The sequence below is a fragment of the Brachyistius frenatus genome, unplaced genomic scaffold, assembly GCF_029030835.1.
Source record: "Brachyistius frenatus isolate BFR_SWC_R1_liver_20210118 unplaced genomic scaffold, ASM2903083v1 Contig_1, whole genome shotgun sequence".
NCBI lineage: Eukaryota > Metazoa > Chordata > Actinopteri > Embiotocidae > Brachyistius > Brachyistius frenatus.
In genome coordinates, this window is record NW_027210600.1 from 9162097 (window position 1) to 9182500 (window position 20404).

The 20404-nt window shown below is 39.1% G+C and overlaps 1 protein-coding gene across 1 annotated transcript in view; it reads left to right on the top strand.

The window, feature by feature from the left end:
* Nucleotides 1-20364, top strand: part of dync2h1 (dynein cytoplasmic 2 heavy chain 1) — a 98426-nt gene extending 78062 nt beyond the window's left edge. Inside the window, exons 87-97 of the mRNA XM_069688999.1 lie at nucleotides 2341-2416; nucleotides 2690-2916; nucleotides 3820-3924; nucleotides 7225-7341; nucleotides 9294-9401; nucleotides 10245-10346; nucleotides 14748-14837; nucleotides 17611-17720; nucleotides 17798-17879; nucleotides 19004-19120; nucleotides 19619-20364. Coding sequence (XP_069545100.1) covers nucleotides 2341-2416; nucleotides 2690-2916; nucleotides 3820-3924; nucleotides 7225-7341; nucleotides 9294-9401; nucleotides 10245-10346; nucleotides 14748-14837; nucleotides 17611-17720; nucleotides 17798-17879; nucleotides 19004-19120; nucleotides 19619-19777 — 1293 coding nt within the window. The 3' untranslated portion in view covers nucleotides 19778-20364. The remainder of the gene's footprint in view (nucleotides 1-2340; nucleotides 2417-2689; nucleotides 2917-3819; nucleotides 3925-7224; nucleotides 7342-9293; nucleotides 9402-10244; nucleotides 10347-14747; nucleotides 14838-17610; nucleotides 17721-17797; nucleotides 17880-19003; nucleotides 19121-19618) is intronic.
* Nucleotides 20365-20404: the final 40 nt, after the last annotated feature.

A 20404-nucleotide genomic window follows, 5' to 3' on the forward strand; every position in this document is an offset into this window, starting at 1 on the left:
GGTCTAACATTTTCCTTTAGGCAAACATTGACATCTGATAGCAAGTAAAAGCCAGTCTTGACTTATAATGACAGTTTGCTCTTTCCTTATGTATTTCTACATGATACTGGAGGGAAGGAACACGATTAAGGTTTAAGTCCGCTAAAAAAGAAAAAATTCTTGAATTTGTGGCTTTTGTTTATAAGAGCTGGTTTACTTGGGATTGAGCAGTTTGAATGTAATCTAATGAAATATGGTCGATGTAGTTGTACCTGTGATTATTTGATATTTGCTGCAGTTTGCCGTGTCCCGTTTCCACTTGTCAGTTTAAACAGACTCGTCTATCTAATCGAGTAAGATGAGGTATGACTTCGGTTACAGCAGGAAGGTATCCCTTATTGTCTTCTAGCCAACACACAATCCACACACTGCGAGTAAACCCAAACACATTTGCGTTTTTGTTCTCTGTCTCTCCTATTCCCTCGGGGTTGGTCCCAGTACTCCCTCTTAACCATTCCCCTCATTGTGCAGTTGTTTTGTAAAACAGTATTGATTGTCTCATTGGACAGTGTAAACCTACATAACTAACATACGGAAATGCCCGTGTCCGGTAAGTCTGTCCCTGCATCCCTCCCTTCCTTAAAGTCTCTCACACCCTTTTCCCCAATTTTGTATTTAGCCTCTGTGGCTCCTCTCTCTCCTTCTCTCTATCCCTGAATCTCTGGTAAGTGTTTTCATTTAAGACGGTAATGTTGTTTCTCATTCAAGAACATGACCACCTAATTACTGAAACAGTCGCAACTCCTTTTGTCCACTCTACCATCACTTACTCCCTTCTTGCCTCATCTGCTGTCCTTCCTGCCTTTCTCATTTATTCTCTCATTGTTTTCATCTTGTGCAAAAAACGACTTCATTTTAAAAGGGAGATGCATGGAAACTGAGAGAGAAAAGTAAGAAAGAGGCAAAAGGAGAAAAGAGGAAAACAGACAGAGACAGGTTTCTACTTGTTAGGTTGTGTACAGCATCTCTAAAAGCGAATGTATAAGCGGATGTCTGTGTGCATGTGTGTGTGAATGATTACCGTTTTTGTTTGATGGCCAGAGGACAAGGTAAGTGCCCAGTTATGTCTGGTGAACCTGTGACTAGATAGCACACTTTCTGCCGTGCTCGCGATCAATAAACACAAACACAACTGCTTTTATAAGACACGTACATTAAATCTTTACACTAAATAAGCAGCCAATGCTTCAGTATGTACGTAAAACAAATGCATGTATGCGGGAGCACAATCTGCAATCTCACTCATGCACGTGAGCACATTCATCAAATACATGCTCCAACACAGTCTGTGAATACACACTCAAGCACAAAATGACCAAACAAACAACATACACTGAATCATTCAAAGAATTATTGACTACGCCCACACTGTTTCCCTCCACCCTTCACCTCATCCACCTACAGCATCAGTGGGCAGATTACAATTACTGATTGAATAGCAGCGAAGTGCAACAAACACACACTCACAAACTGAGACAACCCTCACACTCAATTATGTTTTAACAGCTGGGTGATTTTTGTTTTGTTCTGAAATGGTCAATGCTTTTTGTGTGTGCTGAAGTGTGTGCTCTTTTGTGCGTGTGCATGAATATGTGTTGTCAGATTACAGCAGATTTGTTTTTTTCCTTTGTAAAAGTTACGTACTAATGTCTCGATTCAGTGCTCCGAGGTATAGACAAGGATGTGTTTATACATACATGGGCCTGTATTTGTGCACAAACTGTGCTAATCTTGCAAGAGAGGTTTGTTTGTGAGCAGATGAATAGAGAAAGTGAATTGTAGAATAACTGTCATAGTATGAATGGTAGCAGCCTTTTCTCAATACCTACTGGAGATTTTACCCTTCGGCGAGTTATTAAAGCATTATGTTGGGGTTGTATTATAAAACTCTAGCCTCTGAAATGAATCAATAGGTCTAACTGTGTTAAGTTTGGCAGATTTTTACACAGCCAAGTAAATGTATGAGTGAGCCATCACAGAAATGTCATCACCACAAGACACTGTATGTACAACACACTCTTTATTGATTAGCACCCAGCTGTCTTTATGTTCTCAGGTTTATGTATCTCATCTCTGGGATAGAAAAATGTGGCAGCCATGGATATTAAAACTACACACACAGTTTGAAGATTAAAAGGAAAAGGGAATACTTGCGAGAGATGGAACCTTAATCCTCCAAAACTACATGTAATGTGAGATTTTGAATCCCATCTCGGACTCTTTGGATCTGAAAGGAACCCTGTAGTACTTAATATGTTCTGACTCTTGAATTGAATCCCCTCTCATCTCTGCCTTATCCAGGGTTGGACACAGTTCTATGAGTTTTCTTTGTCGGACCTCCGTGCCGGCTTTGAGATCATAGACAGGCTTTTTGAAGGTAAGAGGGCTGATGACAGATAACAGTAAAGTGAACAACTCTGCATTGTCGTTTACCATCTGCACCACACATGGCAATGAGAACTGGAATCTGTGGGCTCTTTGATCATTTACCTCTTTAATTTACACCCCTCACGATAGAGCATTTGCAATGCAAAGTGAAAGTGTGTGAGCATTTTCCCTCTGTGGTGTTAGTGCCATATTCCTTCTATGTGCACCCACTATACATGTTTATAGCTTTCTTTGCATATTAATGTGTCTTGATATCTCCCAGGTGGTAAAATCTTTCAGTGGGAGTTTGTCCATGGCCTGTTGGAAAGTGCAATCTACGGTGGACGCGTCGATAACCCGTCTGACCTCCGCATCCTACGCTCCTACCTTGAGCAGTTCTTCTCTGCCCGTCTCCTGTCGTCCTCCCTCTCAGCTGGACAGAGAAAGAGCAGAGGAGGAACGCGTTTCTTTCCGCCTCAGATCAGCCTCCCAAACTCCTGCTCCATCTTGGTAGGCGTTCGGGATAACACAGTTGTGTAACACGTACAGTTGGAAAGCACAAATTTAGTTGGAGGTATAGATGCTGATTTTCAGGAAATAAAGTGTTTTTCTCTTTACATTCAAAACTTACTCACACTTTGTGTAGTTTGTGTGCAACCTGAAGGACCGAGGTGCATTAACAAAGAAACAAAAACAATTGAAAAGAAATTGCATTCACTCGGAACAAAAAGCATTCTGAATTAATGCTCCAAAGACTTTCAATTGATTAGATATTTGAGGTTTGGTCTGCATTGAAGTTTCATCACATGACAAAATAATGTCATTAGTTATCCTCAAGTCTACCCAATGGATTTTGTTTTTCTATTACTTTGCATTCTGTTTGTGTTCTGTGAAAAAGGCTTTATTTACACAGAAAACAAGTTGGCACACATGGCCAAAACTGTTAATTAGATGTCAGTTTATTTTTTTGTCCCATTAGAATAAGTAAGTAGACCTGAGAGACCATTTGGTTAAAAAGTATATATACAAATCTGCTGTAAACTTTGAATTAGCAGACTGTGTACAATTTAACAGTCAGTAGTAAGTGGGAGATCGGTTTTACTATGTAATATTGAAGCCTTTAAAGCACTATTTAACATGATATTGTTAGAGAAGCTTCATTAAACCTTACAAACAACTTACCCAATTAAGCTCAGTACACCATTATTTATTCTATACTCCCACACAGCATTCCAACAAGCATACTATAATATTTTACTTTTTCAATTTAGCAGTAAATGATGTTTAGAAATGCAAAGGGGTAAGAGCCATGTCTAAATACTAAGCAAGCTTTCCCTCTCCCTCTCTGTGTAGGTGCATGAGGGGAAGTTTGTACAGTATTTGTGACTTGTGTATGTCTGTGTGTCTTCCCAGGACTACTGCAGTATAATAGAGAATCTCCCAGAGGATGACAGGCCTGCATTCTTTGGTTTGCCTGCCAACATAGAGAGATCCTCCCAGAGAATCATCAGCTCCCAGGTGCACACACACACACACACACACACACACACACACACACACACACACACACACACACACACACACACACACACACACACACACACACACACACACACACACACACACACACACACACACACACACACAAACTCACACAGCCACCTGCTTATTCACATAAACGGTTTGTGCTGTGTGTGTGTGTGTGTGTGTGTGTGTGTGTGTGTGTGTGTGTGTGTGTGTGTGTGTGTGTGTGTGTGTGTGTGTGTGTGTGTGTGTGTGTACTGTATATGATGCTCCCAATGACAACACCTGAAGTTACAGATGCACTGCAGTATTTATGCACATTTTTTTAATGAATTATTGCCTTTTTAAAGAGGTGTGGTCACATATACAATTTAAGTTTGTGTATCTGTGTACATGTGTCAATGTGTAGTTATCCTACTGAAATTCAATGCAACACAATCTCACACATACACCAAATATGTTCTTTCACTGTTACAGTTGTGCATGAGAGAGCGAGAGAGAGAGGACACTTTTAATTTGAATTTTTCAATATTCACTTTGAAGAGCGCAAAACATATCTGTGACATACTAACCCTTGTGGTGTTTGACTAGGACCCATTTCAAAGTTAGGGATTTTTCCGCCTAAGACTCTTTGGCCTTGATTTTATTTTTCAATACAAAAAAAAACCAAATTGTTACCTGATTTGACCACTTGTGATATTCTACAACATCTTGGCACTGAATCCAAAACTGGATCAGAAGAAAGCTGCATTTAAGACAGCACTTTTTTGAGGAACAGGGCAAGACTTTGGTGAGAAGTGCTGTGAGCTGTGTGAACACAGCGAGGCAGTATGAATGTGTCAAGTACAACAGATGTATTTTAAAGACACACAAGGTAAAAATTTCTCATGTGCTTTTTTTTCCATTTTTATGTCCATTCAAGACAATAAACTTAAACAATAACCTTTTGCAATTATATCAGTTGATAATAACAGGGTTTTTTTTTTTTTTTTGCACCTTGTCTTGATTATAACCTTTTTTTTTTTTTTTTTTTTTTTTTACAAATGATACATTTTATCACAAAAACAAATAGTGCTTTCAGCTAAATATTGGGTAAATATGACAAATATGACCCATGAATGCTGTCTTTACTGTTTCTAATGTTAACAAAATCCACATCTTTTCAGTGTTTTACATACATGTTATTATCGTATTGTCTTCAAAATTCAATTATAATATGATCCCACCGGACCCAAAAACACTGCGTGAGTTACAAGAACATAAACAGCACACAAGGGTTGAATTAATTCCCATTCATTCTCGCTTTAAAGAGCAAAATCCCTGCTTTCATAACACAACTTTATCCCCCTGTTCACAGAAACCGAGCAAGAATGATCTGAAAGGAGTGACAGGATGGAGAGAATGAGATGGTTTTCATGTTTTGTGTTTGGGTGTGTCGTTCTGTGTGTAATTATCGTCAGTAAACACACTTTAAACCATGGAGAGCCATTGCAGCGTGTGTGCACAGTCCCCACGTGGATTTTAATGCAATTAAGTTCATTCACATTGTCAGTGTAGTCTGTTGATGTCTGGAACCACCAACCTACATAGTTTAATTCATACAACCCCCACAAGGCCACTTATGTGTGCGTGTGTGCGTGTGTGTGTGTGTGTGTGTGTGTGTGTGTGTGTGTGTGTGTGTGTGTGTGTGTGTGTGTGTGTGTGTGTGTGTGTGTGTGTGTGTGTGTGTGTGTTTGTGTTACTGTGTCTCTTTCTCCACCTATCTTCACCATATGTCACTGTCTCCCCTCCTGCTGTCATTTGTCACTGTCACTTTCATGCTCTCTCTTTCCCTCTCTCCTTTCCCCTTAATTTATGCCCTCTCTTTTCCCAAAAGACCTTTGTCACTGTCTGTGGGTTTGACACTTAACCACACACACTGAACGGAGCCCTGGGGACAGTCTGTGGTTATGGTGGATGCCATTTCAAATATGTATCTAAGGTATAAAGGAACTCAGGTCAAACTGGTCAGAAATGCCTACTGAGGTTTTCTTGGGTTTATGGACATGATGTATGATGTCCATCTGTGTGCCTGCGTATGTATGCATGCATCATGTTTTTTTGTTTTTTTTTATGGATAATGCAAGTGAGAGTGTATCATTGCGATCTTCAAAATAATTCAGAAGAGTGTATTCAAAAGAAATAAACTTTTCCCACCACTTGTCCGAATATATCAGCTCCATCTTATTGGTCTTCTGTTCAGTTCAGTGCTGATGCCATTATATATCTGGGTATAATGGCATTATCTGTCTTTGTGTGTTTCACAGAAAGTTCTGCTCAGTATGTTTATTAAACATCATCTTGAGAAATAGTCTCCTGATTAAAACCCTGAACCACAATCCTGGACTACACTGAATTCAAGTAAATCTTAAAATATATTTACTTCACCCATGCAATTAAAACTGAACTTCCTTGTACGCTGACATTGTCTATTACCTTTTTCTTTCCAGTCAGCTAGGGCAGTAATGTAGTTGCTGGCTGGTGGTCATATAAGGATAATCTTAATATATTTAAATTCCTATCTCTTTGAGCCCCCATATATTTCAAATCTCCATCCTGAGCTGTCCTCATTTTTACTGCTTCAGTAAAGTTCTAGATTAGATATCTGTTGTTTTTTTAAATATATGTATATTTATTTCCTTCCCTGCTTGCCCTCTCTCTCCTTCTTCCATATACCCAAACACACATGCTTGCAAATACACATACATATAAACTCACTTTCCCTCCTGAGCCGAGAAGATAAAGCAGGTGTTAGTAAAGAGTTCTCCTGGACCAAATGAAAACCATTTATCAGACGCTTCGCCTTCCTCACAACATACACACATATAGGAAGTCGCAGAGCCGCGCAAACGCACACACTGAGTCGAGATAAAAGCCATATCCAGGACTCTAAGCCTGAAGCTAAGCATGCTTGATTAGGTGTGTAAGGAGCTGTTAGGAGATGTGTTTGGGGTTTGGCCTTTTTTCACTTGCAACATTCCAGGACCTGAAACGGTGTTGACTGTCACCGGACAGGGAACCGACCAGAGATGTGGATCCTGTGGATTTTATTAAGAGCTGACAGTATTAGGTGTTTCTTTGTAGCTTTGGGGTGAAATTTTGCATTTTCATTCTTTTTAAACATTTTCACATAAGCCGAGTGTGATTTATGAATACAGTATTACATACTTTTTTTGGGGCCGTGTTTGTGTGTTATACACCTTCACACCGTTTACTTGATACATTTGTTTGTATTTATATTTGATTTATTCACAGGTGATTTCCCAACTGCGTGTCCTCAGCCGCTCGGTGGCAACAGGTTCAAAGTTTGACAGGGAGCTCTGGTCAAATGGACTTTCACCTATCCTCAACTTGTGGAAGAAACTCAACCAGGTCTGTTATTTTTTTTCCTTCTTATCCCTTTTCTTAAATGGAAAATTCACAGTAGTCACTCTTAAAAAACAAAAAAGACAGACCTGTTTTCTTTTTGTATCTCATATTCCGCAAACCAAACTACAATGCTGGGCTTGTAAATTGAGTCCATCCCGATCAACATTTTTATTTTAAACCAGTTAACTTTCACTGGATTGAATAAAGGCTGAAGGGAATTTCAGTGGCTGTATTTTTAATCACATTGACCTAATTTTTGACATCTCTTGAAAGCACAAGGCTTCATGATTCAAAGCATGTAAACCATTTTAAGGTACATTACCATAGCATTCTTTACAATGCCATGCAGCAGCAGCTGGTCTAAATTAAAAGCAGTGAGAGATAATTGGAAATTACTAGAGTCAATGTCTATCACACACAATGTGATAGCCCCTGGCTAGCCTCGTCCAGCAGCACTGCTGTGTGCGGTTGCTTAGAGACCAGCACCTTTTCAAATCAAAAGGACATCTACCTCCACATTAAATAATTTAGCTGCCATATTCCCGTCCTCTTGCTGTGCCTCTCATTTATTCACTCTCATGCTGGAAATTGTCTCCTTTTCTCTTATTTGCACCTCTTTCTCACTCTCTCTGTCTCTTGCAGGCAGACTTTTTTTTTTTACTGTTGTTTTTACTGAAGGGAAAATGATTGACTGCTAATTGCTGCTGTTGCATCACCACCTTGCTTCCCATAGATTGCAATCTACCACTAATTGCTTTCAATTAACGGTCCCTTTGTCATCAGCTAACCCTTAATGTTTGACCATCGGTGGATGTGTGTAACTTGAATGATTGTGCTTGTGCATGTTCATTATTTGTGTGTGTGTGTGTGTGTGTGTGTGTGTGTGTGTGTGTGTGTGTGTGTGTGTGTGTGTGTGTGTGTGTTGTGTGTGTGTGTGTGTGTGTGTGTAAAAAGTTGTTTCGGTGAGTGTGTGCGTGCTTTTGCCCAGGTATACATGTCCATGTGCATTTCATGTTTGCACATGCACGTTGGTGCCTGTAAAACGTAATTGTGAGGCATTGGGTATGTGTAAAGATATGTATATATTTATTTTTATCATCTTGCATGTTGTCTCGAGAGAAGAGGGAGATGCACGACACAGCTGAAAGTCTTTTCTGACGAGGGACAATAGCAGAGCTGTAGACCAGGAGAATCCCTTCCTACCCATTTTCTTTCTTTTATCTCTCACTCTCTATTGTCTACAGTCCTCCATCCCACAGTCCTGCTCTTCTCTCCTTCTCATTCCTCCTCTCTCACTTAATGAGTAGATGCAAGGAAAGCAAAATAAGGTGCAGGTACCGAGTGTGATATCTCCAACACAATACAACACAATATCAGTGTTTGTGCACATTTGTTATTTTTCTGTAAACCCTTGGTGTATTTACAGTAGATCTCTGTTATCTCATGTAAACAAATTGTTCCCTTGGTTTGCAGTGCAGAGAGAGAGAAACAGTTTTCTATATAGTTGCATCTTGCTACTGTGAAAGAACCAAGAACAGAAGAATTTAGAGTGTGTATGTTAAACCCATAGGGAACACTGAGCAGGTATACTGTAGTAAGAGGGAAATATAAAACACAATAGCATGCTGATGCACAGCAGAAGTTACACATTGCACTATACATCTTACTCAAAACCACACTGTGATTACTGTGTAGCAGCCAGTTTTAGTTGACTAATTAGTTGGTGTAGTTATAAAATTAGTGTCAGTGATAAGACGGACAATTGTTTTATTGTTATACAGCATCCCTGAGGTAAAAGTATCTATATCTTTGATTGCGGCTGAGGTAAAAGTATTTATATCTTTGGTTGAGGCTGATATCTTTGATGTAACTTGAATGAAGAGCATGTGGAAAACTTCATCTTTTTGTCATTCTCTGCCATCAGTATGCCAATGTTTCTATCTGTCTACTATCAGGGTTCGACTCTGATCCACCAGAAGGTAGAGCCACCTACAGAAGGTCAGAGGTCACCGGTCCTCTCATTCATTGCTCTGGAGCAGTTCAACGCCATCCGCTTGGTCCAGGTGAGTCAAATAACTATGTTAAATTACTAAAATTATTATTTTTTATTTTTTTGAGATTTCTGTTTCATGTGTACTGTAATGCCTTAATCCATTGTGCTGCAAATGGTTACATCAGAGCAGCAGCTTATTGTTAAATGTTTTTCACATACTGTAAATCTCTGATTCGTGGATTTAGTGTTTCATTTACTTTTTGAAATAAAAAAATATGGAGTTAATAAAGCACTTCATAGCAATTTGAAACAGCTTTCTGTCACTTAAAAAAAAAAAATACATGTACATGCTTTGTGGTATGTAACTTCTATTCGGGTATTAAGTAATTTAGAGAATTTAGAAATGATAGCTTGACCTAAAATATAGTATAAAAAAAAAAAAAAAGAAAAGTATTCTCTTTGGGTGGTGTTTACTAATCATTTGTGTTATCTCATAAGTACAGTAAATGAGATGGATGTGTTAAAGTGTTGAGAATTAGGGAAAGTGGGCTTTCCTTCATAAAGAGGCATAAAATGAGTCTGAATCAAACAGTTTGAATATGTATTTAATCTCATCGGTTGGTTTTAACAGCCCTGTAATACAGTTTTCATAGAGTGACTTTGGTGTCAGTGAATGTGGACTGGGTATTGTCTTCAGTGCAGTACACTTCCATTATTTTTGTAATTTTTTTTGAAGAAAGCAAAGTAATCTAATGAAAGTAAGAAAGATCATTGCCCACATTTCTTAGTCACGGGGCCTGTTAGTCTTCATGAACCACATCACTGCAATTTTATGACACAATGTCTGCTGCTGCACGTGCTCTAAAACGTTTGCACAGTGTGTACTGTATGTAAACTCAAAGTGTTTCCGCAGAGTATCCACCAATCCCTGGCTGCACTGAGCAAAGTCATCAGAGGGACCCAGTTGTTAACTCCAGAAGTCCAGAAACTGGCCACTGCCCTGTTAAATCAAGAGGTAAGACAGGAGAGTGTAAGAAATGGAGTGACCAGGAAATCAACTGAGTAAAATAAATAAAACAGTAAGTCGACAAACTTTCCAGTTTTGTATATAATTGATGGATCTATGATGTATCATAAACTATGCAGGTCATGAGTTACAGTGTAAGGTAAAGCTTTCTCTTTACTTTAATGTTGCAAAGGTGGAGTGTTAGATTTTCCTGTGGTCGAGTTGAGGCCAAAGGGGCAAGCACGCGTACGGTGTACAGAGCTGACTTGTAGACATCTAGCAGACACAATATGTATCCTGGTATGTCCGCAGGCTGAGTTGAGGACAAAGGGGATATCATGAGGTTTAGAAGAGGAGACACGCAGTCAACCTTTCCCTCCTTCTATGTTTATAATCTCCTGAGAAGAAGCCGAGGGCATGAATCCTTCTTCAATGCTTTCATGCTGTCTGTTTTTATATTAATCACCAGGTCTTTAGTCTCACCCCCACCGCTCTCCCAACCAACCACCTCCACTTCTCATGTTTTCCTCTCTTACATTTTTTTTCCTCTTTCCTCTATCTTGGTCTCTAGTCCCTCTAATATAATATTTATCTTAAATCAATCCTAATAGCCTTGCTTTTTAATATGTTAGCTACCAGGTAGGGCTTTGTAATACAGTTAAAATCAATATCACAAGACTTTTTTTTTTTTTTTTTCCCAAGAACAAAATCTAACATGATTTTTAAACGGTATGTAATGACACATAACTGAATAACTAAAGTGATATTTAAGTTATTAAACTTTAAATTATTGTAATATATTATATAAGAGAAAATCCTTCATTTGTAAAGCAAAACCCGTTTGTCCATTATAATTCTATATAACAACATTGCAAATGTACAGTAGCACCAATCAACTCTGTACTCACCCTGTTAAATCAGTGCTCATGGGGACATAATTATTCAGTACTCTACCTCCACCCTTCTTATTATGTTTTTTTTTTTTTTTTTTTTAAAAAGAGGACAACTTGTAGTGGATCATAACTTGTAGTGGATCATAACAGACCATCTGGACAAAACAGATGTCTTGACCTTTGAAAAAAACCCTGTTATTTTAACTTCTTTTAATCGAACTGTTAAACCTCTTCCACAGACCACTTAAGCCACAATTAGCGGCCCATTACATGAATGGAAGCCTTCGTCTCTTCATGATTATTCTAGGACCTATTTTCTATTGTTTGTGTTGTGCATAATCAAGATGCAGTATTCCAATGAGTTGATTGATAATCAAACATTATTTTTTTTATTTTGTTGGATTTGTAGGACATTTGTTTTTTTTTGCAATGTAAATTAATCATTAATTACAGTATGACCCAAAATATGGGTTCAGGCTATTTGATGTGTATCATCTCCCAGAGAGTAATTGTCCTCACAAAGCTAAATCACAGTGTATCGAACATATTTGTCTTGAGTATAAAAAAGGTTATTGAACTCTGGAAAAAAAACAGCCGTAACTGTCATATTTGATAATGCTGTTGGACATTTTGCCAAGCCATAAAATGCACACACACCAAATTTACTCCCAGCTGAATTTTATATCAAACACTGGACTTTTGTGACCCCAGTTGCCAATGTTTTATATCACTTTTGACAAGCCGAGCTCCTCCGTTAGAACAAAGAAGCCACAGTGACCACGTGAATTGAGGTGGCCCTCATGCACATTTGTGTCTTTTATCTTATAAAGTTATCTTGACTGTGTGGTGTCTTCAGAGAGGATTTTTTTTTCTTTCATTACTGTATTAACTAAAACCCATTCTTTTTGTCAATGTATTGATGCTTTATAGCATTGGAATTTGTCATAAGTAGAGTGTAGCTGACTTATTTTCTTTCATATTTAAGATTTGTTTGTACAGTAACCAAGTCCTGCACAACTGAAAATAAGATTATCGTAGTCCAGTATCCTTTATAGCAGAATTAGTAAATCAGTGAGAGAAGTTTCTGTTATCCAGCATTTTACCAAATCAAAACATGCAATGAGAAAAACATATGAATCCATAATTCATTTACAGCTAAAGCAGAACATAATAGAATAATAAAACAAAAATATTAGACTAGCCGTTTTCCTCACTGGAAAAAGTATGCATTCAATTTGCTCAACCAATAATTCATAAAAGGCTTTGATTACATATCAAATGTACACACTTAACTGGTGGTTGTTGCAACTGCATCACAGGACAGAATTTAAATGAGATTTGCAACAAATATTATGATGTACAATTTACAGGTCACAGGATTCATAACCAGCAATTACTGATGAGCCCAGATTTCACCAGAAAAGAGGAACATGATGAGCTGGTGATGTGATATGATTTATATACTTGGAGATTGGACAATTTGGGGTTTTAATATTGTTAAAGTGTGGCAGGCATAGCTCTCCTCAGCTCTGCAGTAAAAAAAAAAAAAAAAAAAAGATCAGATCAGATAATTGGAAGCTACTCAAGCTACCCATCAGAAGAGAGTAGTTAGCAGTGCTGCCAAACAGAAATAAATATCACCACTGACTTTAGTTAGATCAAAGATCATTAATATCAAGACATGATAACTGATGCAGCAATGGCTTTTTGATTAACGGTTGAATTATCTCTGGTATTGGTTAGTTTTTCAGCAGCAGTATAGCAATTAGCATGACTGTTTTTATTTTATTTTTTATCATCGCAGCTACTTTCAATCATACTTAAGGTCATAACCAAAAAGTTGTAATCGAAACATTTGCAGCTGAAAATATTTTTTTTATATTGGTTTCCTTTCAGTGGATATTTGTTTTCTGGCATCATCAACTTTTCCAACTAATTAGTGATCAGAAAACTATTGCAAACATGTATTTGTATTCCAGACTTGGCAGTGACTTAAGCCTGCATGTCCATCTCCTGACACACTTTCGTGAGACACACACACACACACACACACACACACACACACACACACACACACACACACACACACACACACACACACACACACACACACACACACACACACACACACACACACACACACACACACACACTCAGCAGGAGAGTGACTGAATGGTTGGCATGCTGCTGAGAGACATACAAAGTCCCTTTTAGTACCATCATGACTTCCATGCTTGAATAACACCAATTCTCAATCCTCAGTCTCCCGCTGTGCATATTTGTGCGTGCGTGTGCGTAAATTCTTTGATCTCTGTTTAACAGTTTAAATAACGCACACTGCCTAACTTGTTGCAGAGTTCACAGTGGTCTCCGGAGCGCAGCTTTCCTTTGCCACCAACACAAGCACTTTGCCTTCATCTTTGCATTTCAAATGCACAACGCACGTGTGTTGTGAACTACTAAGGTAGTAGAAATATCTGTTAAAGAAAAAACACCGCTGACTGGGAGAAGAAAATGGCCTATTTTATGCATCAAGTCACTTCCCCTCACCCAAATGTTTTGCTTACTTCATTCTTAAAGTACCAATTGTGTCCACAGAAAAAGACCCAGAGTTATTGATTTATTTATCTGTCTGTTTTGCTGTATTACTGAGGTAGTGCAATCTAGGACAGTGAAATATGGTTCTGCTACAGTTTCAGTGAGACAAAGGGCATGGGTAGGAGCCTAAACAGACAAAGCTGGGTCAAAGGAATTTACATGATAAGCCAGACATATTTGTGTAGACACAAATCTTTTGTCAGAGAGAAGTTTGGGGTAGCATTTCAATTTCGTGAAATGTTACAAGTGCTTTACATACTCACTCATTTCAATATCTGCCAACTCTAACCCTCAGAAGTTCACAGAAAACCTTAATATAGATTATATTTTAGCTGGACTACAGTGATGGTGCAGCCTTGAAGAGGGTATAAACAATTCATGTTTTAAATCTGTATTTGTAATAGTTCCAGTGGTGTCAGCATCAATCTGTCTGTGTTACACAAATTAGTGACTGTGGTAGCTGTTACTGATGTTATAGGGGACAGGAAACATGGGGAGAGAAGTGAAGGACATGCAAAAAAGGTATTAGGATGTTTATGCCACTACGTATGTGGACGTCCCACGGTTTAGAGACTTTTAAGATGGGTCTAGCCACGTTATTTAAGAACTATCCTACGGACACATCTAGAAACATTTTGGATAGACATAAGCTATTATTAATGATCAAATCAGCAGTCATCTTGCAGATTTGCTGTGGCTTTGTTCAGTGAATGAAAGGGAGGCAGGTTCAGTCCTCCACTCAGCAGCCTGACTGAGCCACATAGCTTACTGACTGAAAAATGTTCACAGTGGAAATAACCTGCTTCACATGACCTTCTTGCTTACACGTTTGTTTTTTTAAATTTTTTTGTTGTGAAAATGTTCACAATGGCTTTAAATAACTTTTCTTCTCTGTGCCTGTTTCCTTTTGTTTCCGCAGTGTCCTTTAACATGGCAGAATAAGTGGGATGGACCAGAGGAGCCAATGCAGTACCTCAGAGCTGTAGTAACACGCGCTCTCGCCATACAGGTAACTCATGGACGTGTTTTCACCACAGCCACTCAAAGAATACTTGCAGTATTTTAACTGGGAGTACGATATAAAATCATCTTCAGCTGTGACAGTGCATTTTAATTTGAGAGAATTTTCAAAGAGATCATTTTCATCTTCACACAGTGTGAAAAAATATCTTCATCTTTCATGTAATCATTACATATTTCTAAACTATCTTGATTGTGGTCTGTGACTTTGTCACCTTTTAGTTTGAATTATACCTTCAGGAATTGAAATTCACAAATGCCCACTAATGTAAAAAGAGTTTTCTCAACAAAAAATGCATTTGCTGATGACCTCACTGGTTATTACAAAACCCGAATGCCCGTGAGAGTCCTCAATAGTGCTGCTTTCATGGGAATGAGACTTAAGAAGCATCAGAGTTTTTTAATCAGTGTTAGTATAATGATTGAGGGATACGTTTAGATTCATCGTGCATTTAAAGCCTTGTCATTTAGTGATGAATATTACAGGATTTAATTTTTGTTCGAGTTTCATATGATTTCAAAAGGACTTTGCATTTCAGATATCTTAAAACATGAATTGGAATCCCACATTTTTTTCAAGTATATCCCCACATGACATGAGTCCTTCAGCTGAGACTGTACTACTTCAAAGTTTGGCTTATGGAGTGATCTAGGCAATGTGTTGAATAAAACCATGCCAGAAAAATTCTAATGTTGTTTTCAAAAGCGCTTCATCAGTAAAAGGGGATTATTATAAAAAAAAAAGAAAAAAAGCAGGAGGTTCTTGGAAGTGTCAGCCTTCGGTTGGTGCCAGGAAATAAGGGATCTGGCTGAAACTCCTCTCCATCTCCTCTCAACTGTGTCTGACTGTACGCCTACCTCAATATGCTCTGGCAGACTAGAATGCACACATGCACTCACACGTTCAGAAATTATTTATTTCTGTGTGTGTGTTTCTATGTGGATGCATTTCATTATCGGTGTGGGCGAGCCTCCGTGCCTCTGTCTGTCTGCCTGTCTGTCTGTCTGTCTGTCTGTCTGTCTGTCTGTCTGTCTCCCTGCCTGCCTGCCCATCTGTTTGTGTGTATGTCTGCCTGACACTTCTCATTGCTTTCTGTCTGCTTGCCCGCTGTCTACCTGCACTCCATCTGTCTTCATGTGTGTCTGTCTAGAGGCTGCACTGTCCTTAACTGTCTATTTCTGCCCATCAGCACTGAGTGATATCTCTGTTAGCAGCTTGTCTGTATTCTATTAGCTAATCAGTCTAATAACGGCAGAGTTGTCCAGAGCTGCTGTTGTGTGGAGCTGCTGAAGAATAAAGAGCTAACAGCACAGCATGCATGGAGATGCGCAGGACGACCTTGACAACACTCACAATATATGCACACAAATAGTATGCACACCATCAGCACACACTCGCTCGCCTTTTTATTCATACCCAAAAATCGGCCTTGGTGCACGTCTGCCAATGATTGTGTGTGCACACATGCACCCGCCTGCAAGTTTAGACCTGTGTGAATATGAGTACAGGCTAGCATTTATGCAATTTTCTTTCTTGACATAATTCTCATTGTAATTTATTTCTAAGCCAGTGCAGACTGATGCCGTGCTGAAAAGGAATCCATTTATAACAGAGATTGGATCAGATGTTTGCTCGTTCTCCCTCTATCTGTCAGCATTTTTCTTCAGTTGACCTCCAAAACAACTAGTTTCCATGGTGATTTAGAAAACTGATTACCTGTTTAAGAGAAGAAATGCAAAACAGGGCCCAGAATAGATCGAGACTTCAATCTTAGGTCAACTCTCGGGGCTTAAATCTTGCCACAGCAGCCATCCAGAGTTAAAACACCATAAGCTTGGCTCTAAGTATATAAAAGGGCAGAGGAATCAGTTGTGGGACTCTGCCGCATTTTCCATAAATAATAATGTAAGAAAGCGCACAAACAAGGATTGTATTGTAAGATATCATATCAGGAGAGCTTTTGACAAAACTAAATAGGTTTTGCTGTGACACAGAAGGAGGGATATGTCAGCATGAACAGGGGTTATGATTTACATGAGTACCTGAATCTGGGTCCAGGATTTGTCATCTTTCAGTTTCTCTGCACAAATCCCTGTCTACATACATGTGCCTATGTTTGTTTGTGTGTGTGTGTGTGTGTGTGTGTGTGTGTGTGTGTGTGTGTGTGTGTGTGTGTGTGTGTGTGTGTGTGTGTGTGTGTGTGTGTGTGTGTGTGTGTGTGTGTGTGTGTGTGTGTGTGTGTGTAAACATAAACATGCTGAAATGGGAATCTGTTTGTTTATACCTCAGAGTGTGCGCATGTACTGGGTTCCCATTAGCAGGTAATTTGGGTTCAAGTGTTATTAGCTTGTTGATGTGGTGATAAAAAGGCGCGAGGACAAACGAAAATATGTTAGCAACACATTTTTATTGACTATGTTTTGCTCTCTCCTTTTGGGAAACCTTTCATTTCTCATTTACAGATACCCACAAAGTCCACTCACAGATTGATTGACTATTTGCATCCAGACTATTCATAGTGAGAGACTGAAAGATATTTTAAGAATTTAAAGCTCTCTGTTTCACATTTCTTTACCTTGAATTGAAAGAAAATTGCGTGTATTCTTATTATCTTTAAATGATTTAGTTTAAGTTTTGCCTCATTCTTGTGTGAAACTGATTTTATGCTTGAATTATGTGTTATCTTGGAGAGTTTATTTTGTTATTTGTTAAGCTTTTGGTTCATTAATCTTTGAGTCTGTCTGTGTGTTTGTGTATACAGAGTTGGGTGGAGCGTGCAAGTAGACAAGCTCTTCTGTCAGACATCCTAGATCTGTCTGAGCTCTTCCACCCCGATACCTTCCTCAACGCTTTGAGGCAGGAAACTGCCAGGTAACACGGAAAGCTTGTAGGCTTGTGTGAGAGAGAACGAGTAGACGTGGGTGGAAATAATCTTGTGTTGGTTTCAGGTCCATGGGCTGTTCTATGGATAGTTTGGTGTTTGTCTCATCATGGAGGAGTCCTATTGCACAGGCCAAGCTGCAAGTCAAGGTACAATCACAGCAAACGCACATTAACATACAGATCATGCATGCAAACTGCAAACCCTCCCATCCAGCTGCAGAATACTGGCGCTACGAACAAGACCGACATTGGAAAATAATGGAGTAAAAGACAGCAAGAATTGATTACAGATGCAGATATGAAAGCAGAAACTGCAAGAGAGAAAGAAAACAAGGTTAGAAAGAAAGCCAAGAGTTTTCTGCATATTAATTAGAGACAAGTCTGTTGCCCTTGACAGCAGTCATCTCAGCGTTCCTCGGCTTTTTGATGCATTCAATGGACAGAAATACATAATGTGGAATCCCGAAAATTGCACAACACTGCTCTCTGTCTTCATTTCTGTCCTTTTCATTCTGCGATTTAAGGGGGATGCAGCTGTATTGTCTTTAGTTGAACACTTTTCTGCAATAGTGTCATTCCTGTCATGCCAATAAAACTTGGCACGATTTGACGTGCACGTAGTTAACATATACAAAGAGAGAAAGGAGGGGTGTGGGTGCTTAAAAAGAGGCTGCAGCTGCAGAGAGGGGAGGGAAATGCTCAGACATCTGACGGAGAAAGAGGATAATTGTTGTGAAGCTGTGAGCTCTCTTACACACACACACACACACACACACAGGCACGCACGCACGCACACACACACAACACAAAGTGAAGCTTTTTCTGGATTTGTCTCTCGTTCACTCTCTTGCTTTTCTTGCCCAGATTATGGTGATTTAATAGTTGTCTGTGTGCCTCTGATTTGACGCCAGAGCTCCCTTTATTGTCTGGCCTACTGTGGAAAATCCCTGAGTCACCGGACTAAATTCACTCTCATAAACACTGCGTCTCTCATGTAGAATGTGCATAACACGCTAGTTAATCCGGTGACAGCAATGTGTGCCTCCGTCTCATGCCCTATATTTGCCTTCAGCTATATAGCCTCTATCCTCTTTTCTTTGTTTGCCTCTTCTGTGTATGTCCAACAACTATATTGGCATCTTTGTCTCTTCTTCACTTTGAACCTGCTGCTTTTAATAATCTCTTCTTTGTGATTCCCTCAATTGGTTTTTATTTTTGTCTTCCCTGTGTGTGTTTCTGCTCCCCCTCGCGCTCTCACACTCCATTTGTAGATTGGAGGTCTCCAGCTGGAGGGTTGTAGTTTTGACGGCGCCCATCTCTGTGAGAACCAACATGACTCTCCCAGTGTGTCCGCCGTCCCGCCGTGCTACATGGCCTGGGTTTCACAGGTACAAATTGGTGTTTAAAAAGGCAGCATAGTGGAGCAACTAACAACTATTTTTTATAACTATTTTGCGTATAAAATTGTTAATAACAAGCATCATCATTTTACAAAGCCTGCAGTGATGCATTTCAGCCTGTTTTGTCCAAAATTTTAAGATGTTCATTTTAAAGTGATTAAACAGAGAAAAGCAGGAAATGCTCACATTGCTGATCAGTTGATTGACTAATGGTTTAATCACTAGTCTCCTTCACCTTGAATACTTTTTTTTTTTTTTTAATGTTTGACATGAAGATTTGTATTAAACTTGCACAAACAGGAGTCGGTCCAAAGAAAGTTGTTTTTTTGTGGTTATGTAAATGGAGATTTCTGCTGTTGTGGACTGCTGTATTCAAGTTTAAATTGTTGTCTAGGAAAGGCTGAATGCTAAACGCTTGCAAATGTAAGGGATCTTAATACAGAAATAGTGCACGCAAACATTTGTTACATCTACATTTGTTCTTAGACTTCTGCTGCTGACTCCGACTCAGAGGAGAGTATCTGGCTGCCTCTGTATACCAGCTCGGAGAGGGTGAAGGTGGTCACGCATATCTCTCTGCCCTGTGGAGCAAACCTCAACCAGTGGATCCAGACTGGAGCGGCGCTCTTTCTCAAACAACAGTGAAAAGACGTCTTTCTGATGAGGCCGAGCGCATAGAGACTCCAAGGACGAGGGCTTTTATGAGCACAGTAAGCCCAAGATAAAGATAACATTTTCGTGAAAGTGCAGTTATGACCGGGGCAACAAATACGCAGGACAAATTATTCATGCTCCAAAATGTCAGGCTCTGATATGAACACGGTCATTTTCTAATTAACAGCCTTGTCTGGGCTCCGCTTGTAGACCAAAAACTTTGAATGCAGCTATTTTTTTTGTCCCTGTCCTTTGTGTAATGTTGTTCAAGGGAAAGGACCAGAGTGTAAGAAAACAGGACCCAGGAAGAACTGACTTTTTTATATCAACACTAATACTTGAATGAAAAATCCATCCTTTCTTTTTCTTTGATGCACCTGACAGCAAAGTGATACAGCAGTAACGGAGGCTACTGCTGGTCTAACGAAACACCGCTCATCTTATATATTTCATAAAACAGTGTAAAACTACACATCAACCATTCTTGTTACTTTTAGAGGGGACAGGTGTCTTTTTGCTATACGGTTATTCTATTACCTGTGTGTATTTATTTGAAAATAAAGCTACAACAAATGTTATCCGTGCTGTAATTCTTGGTAGTAGCAGTTACTGACATGT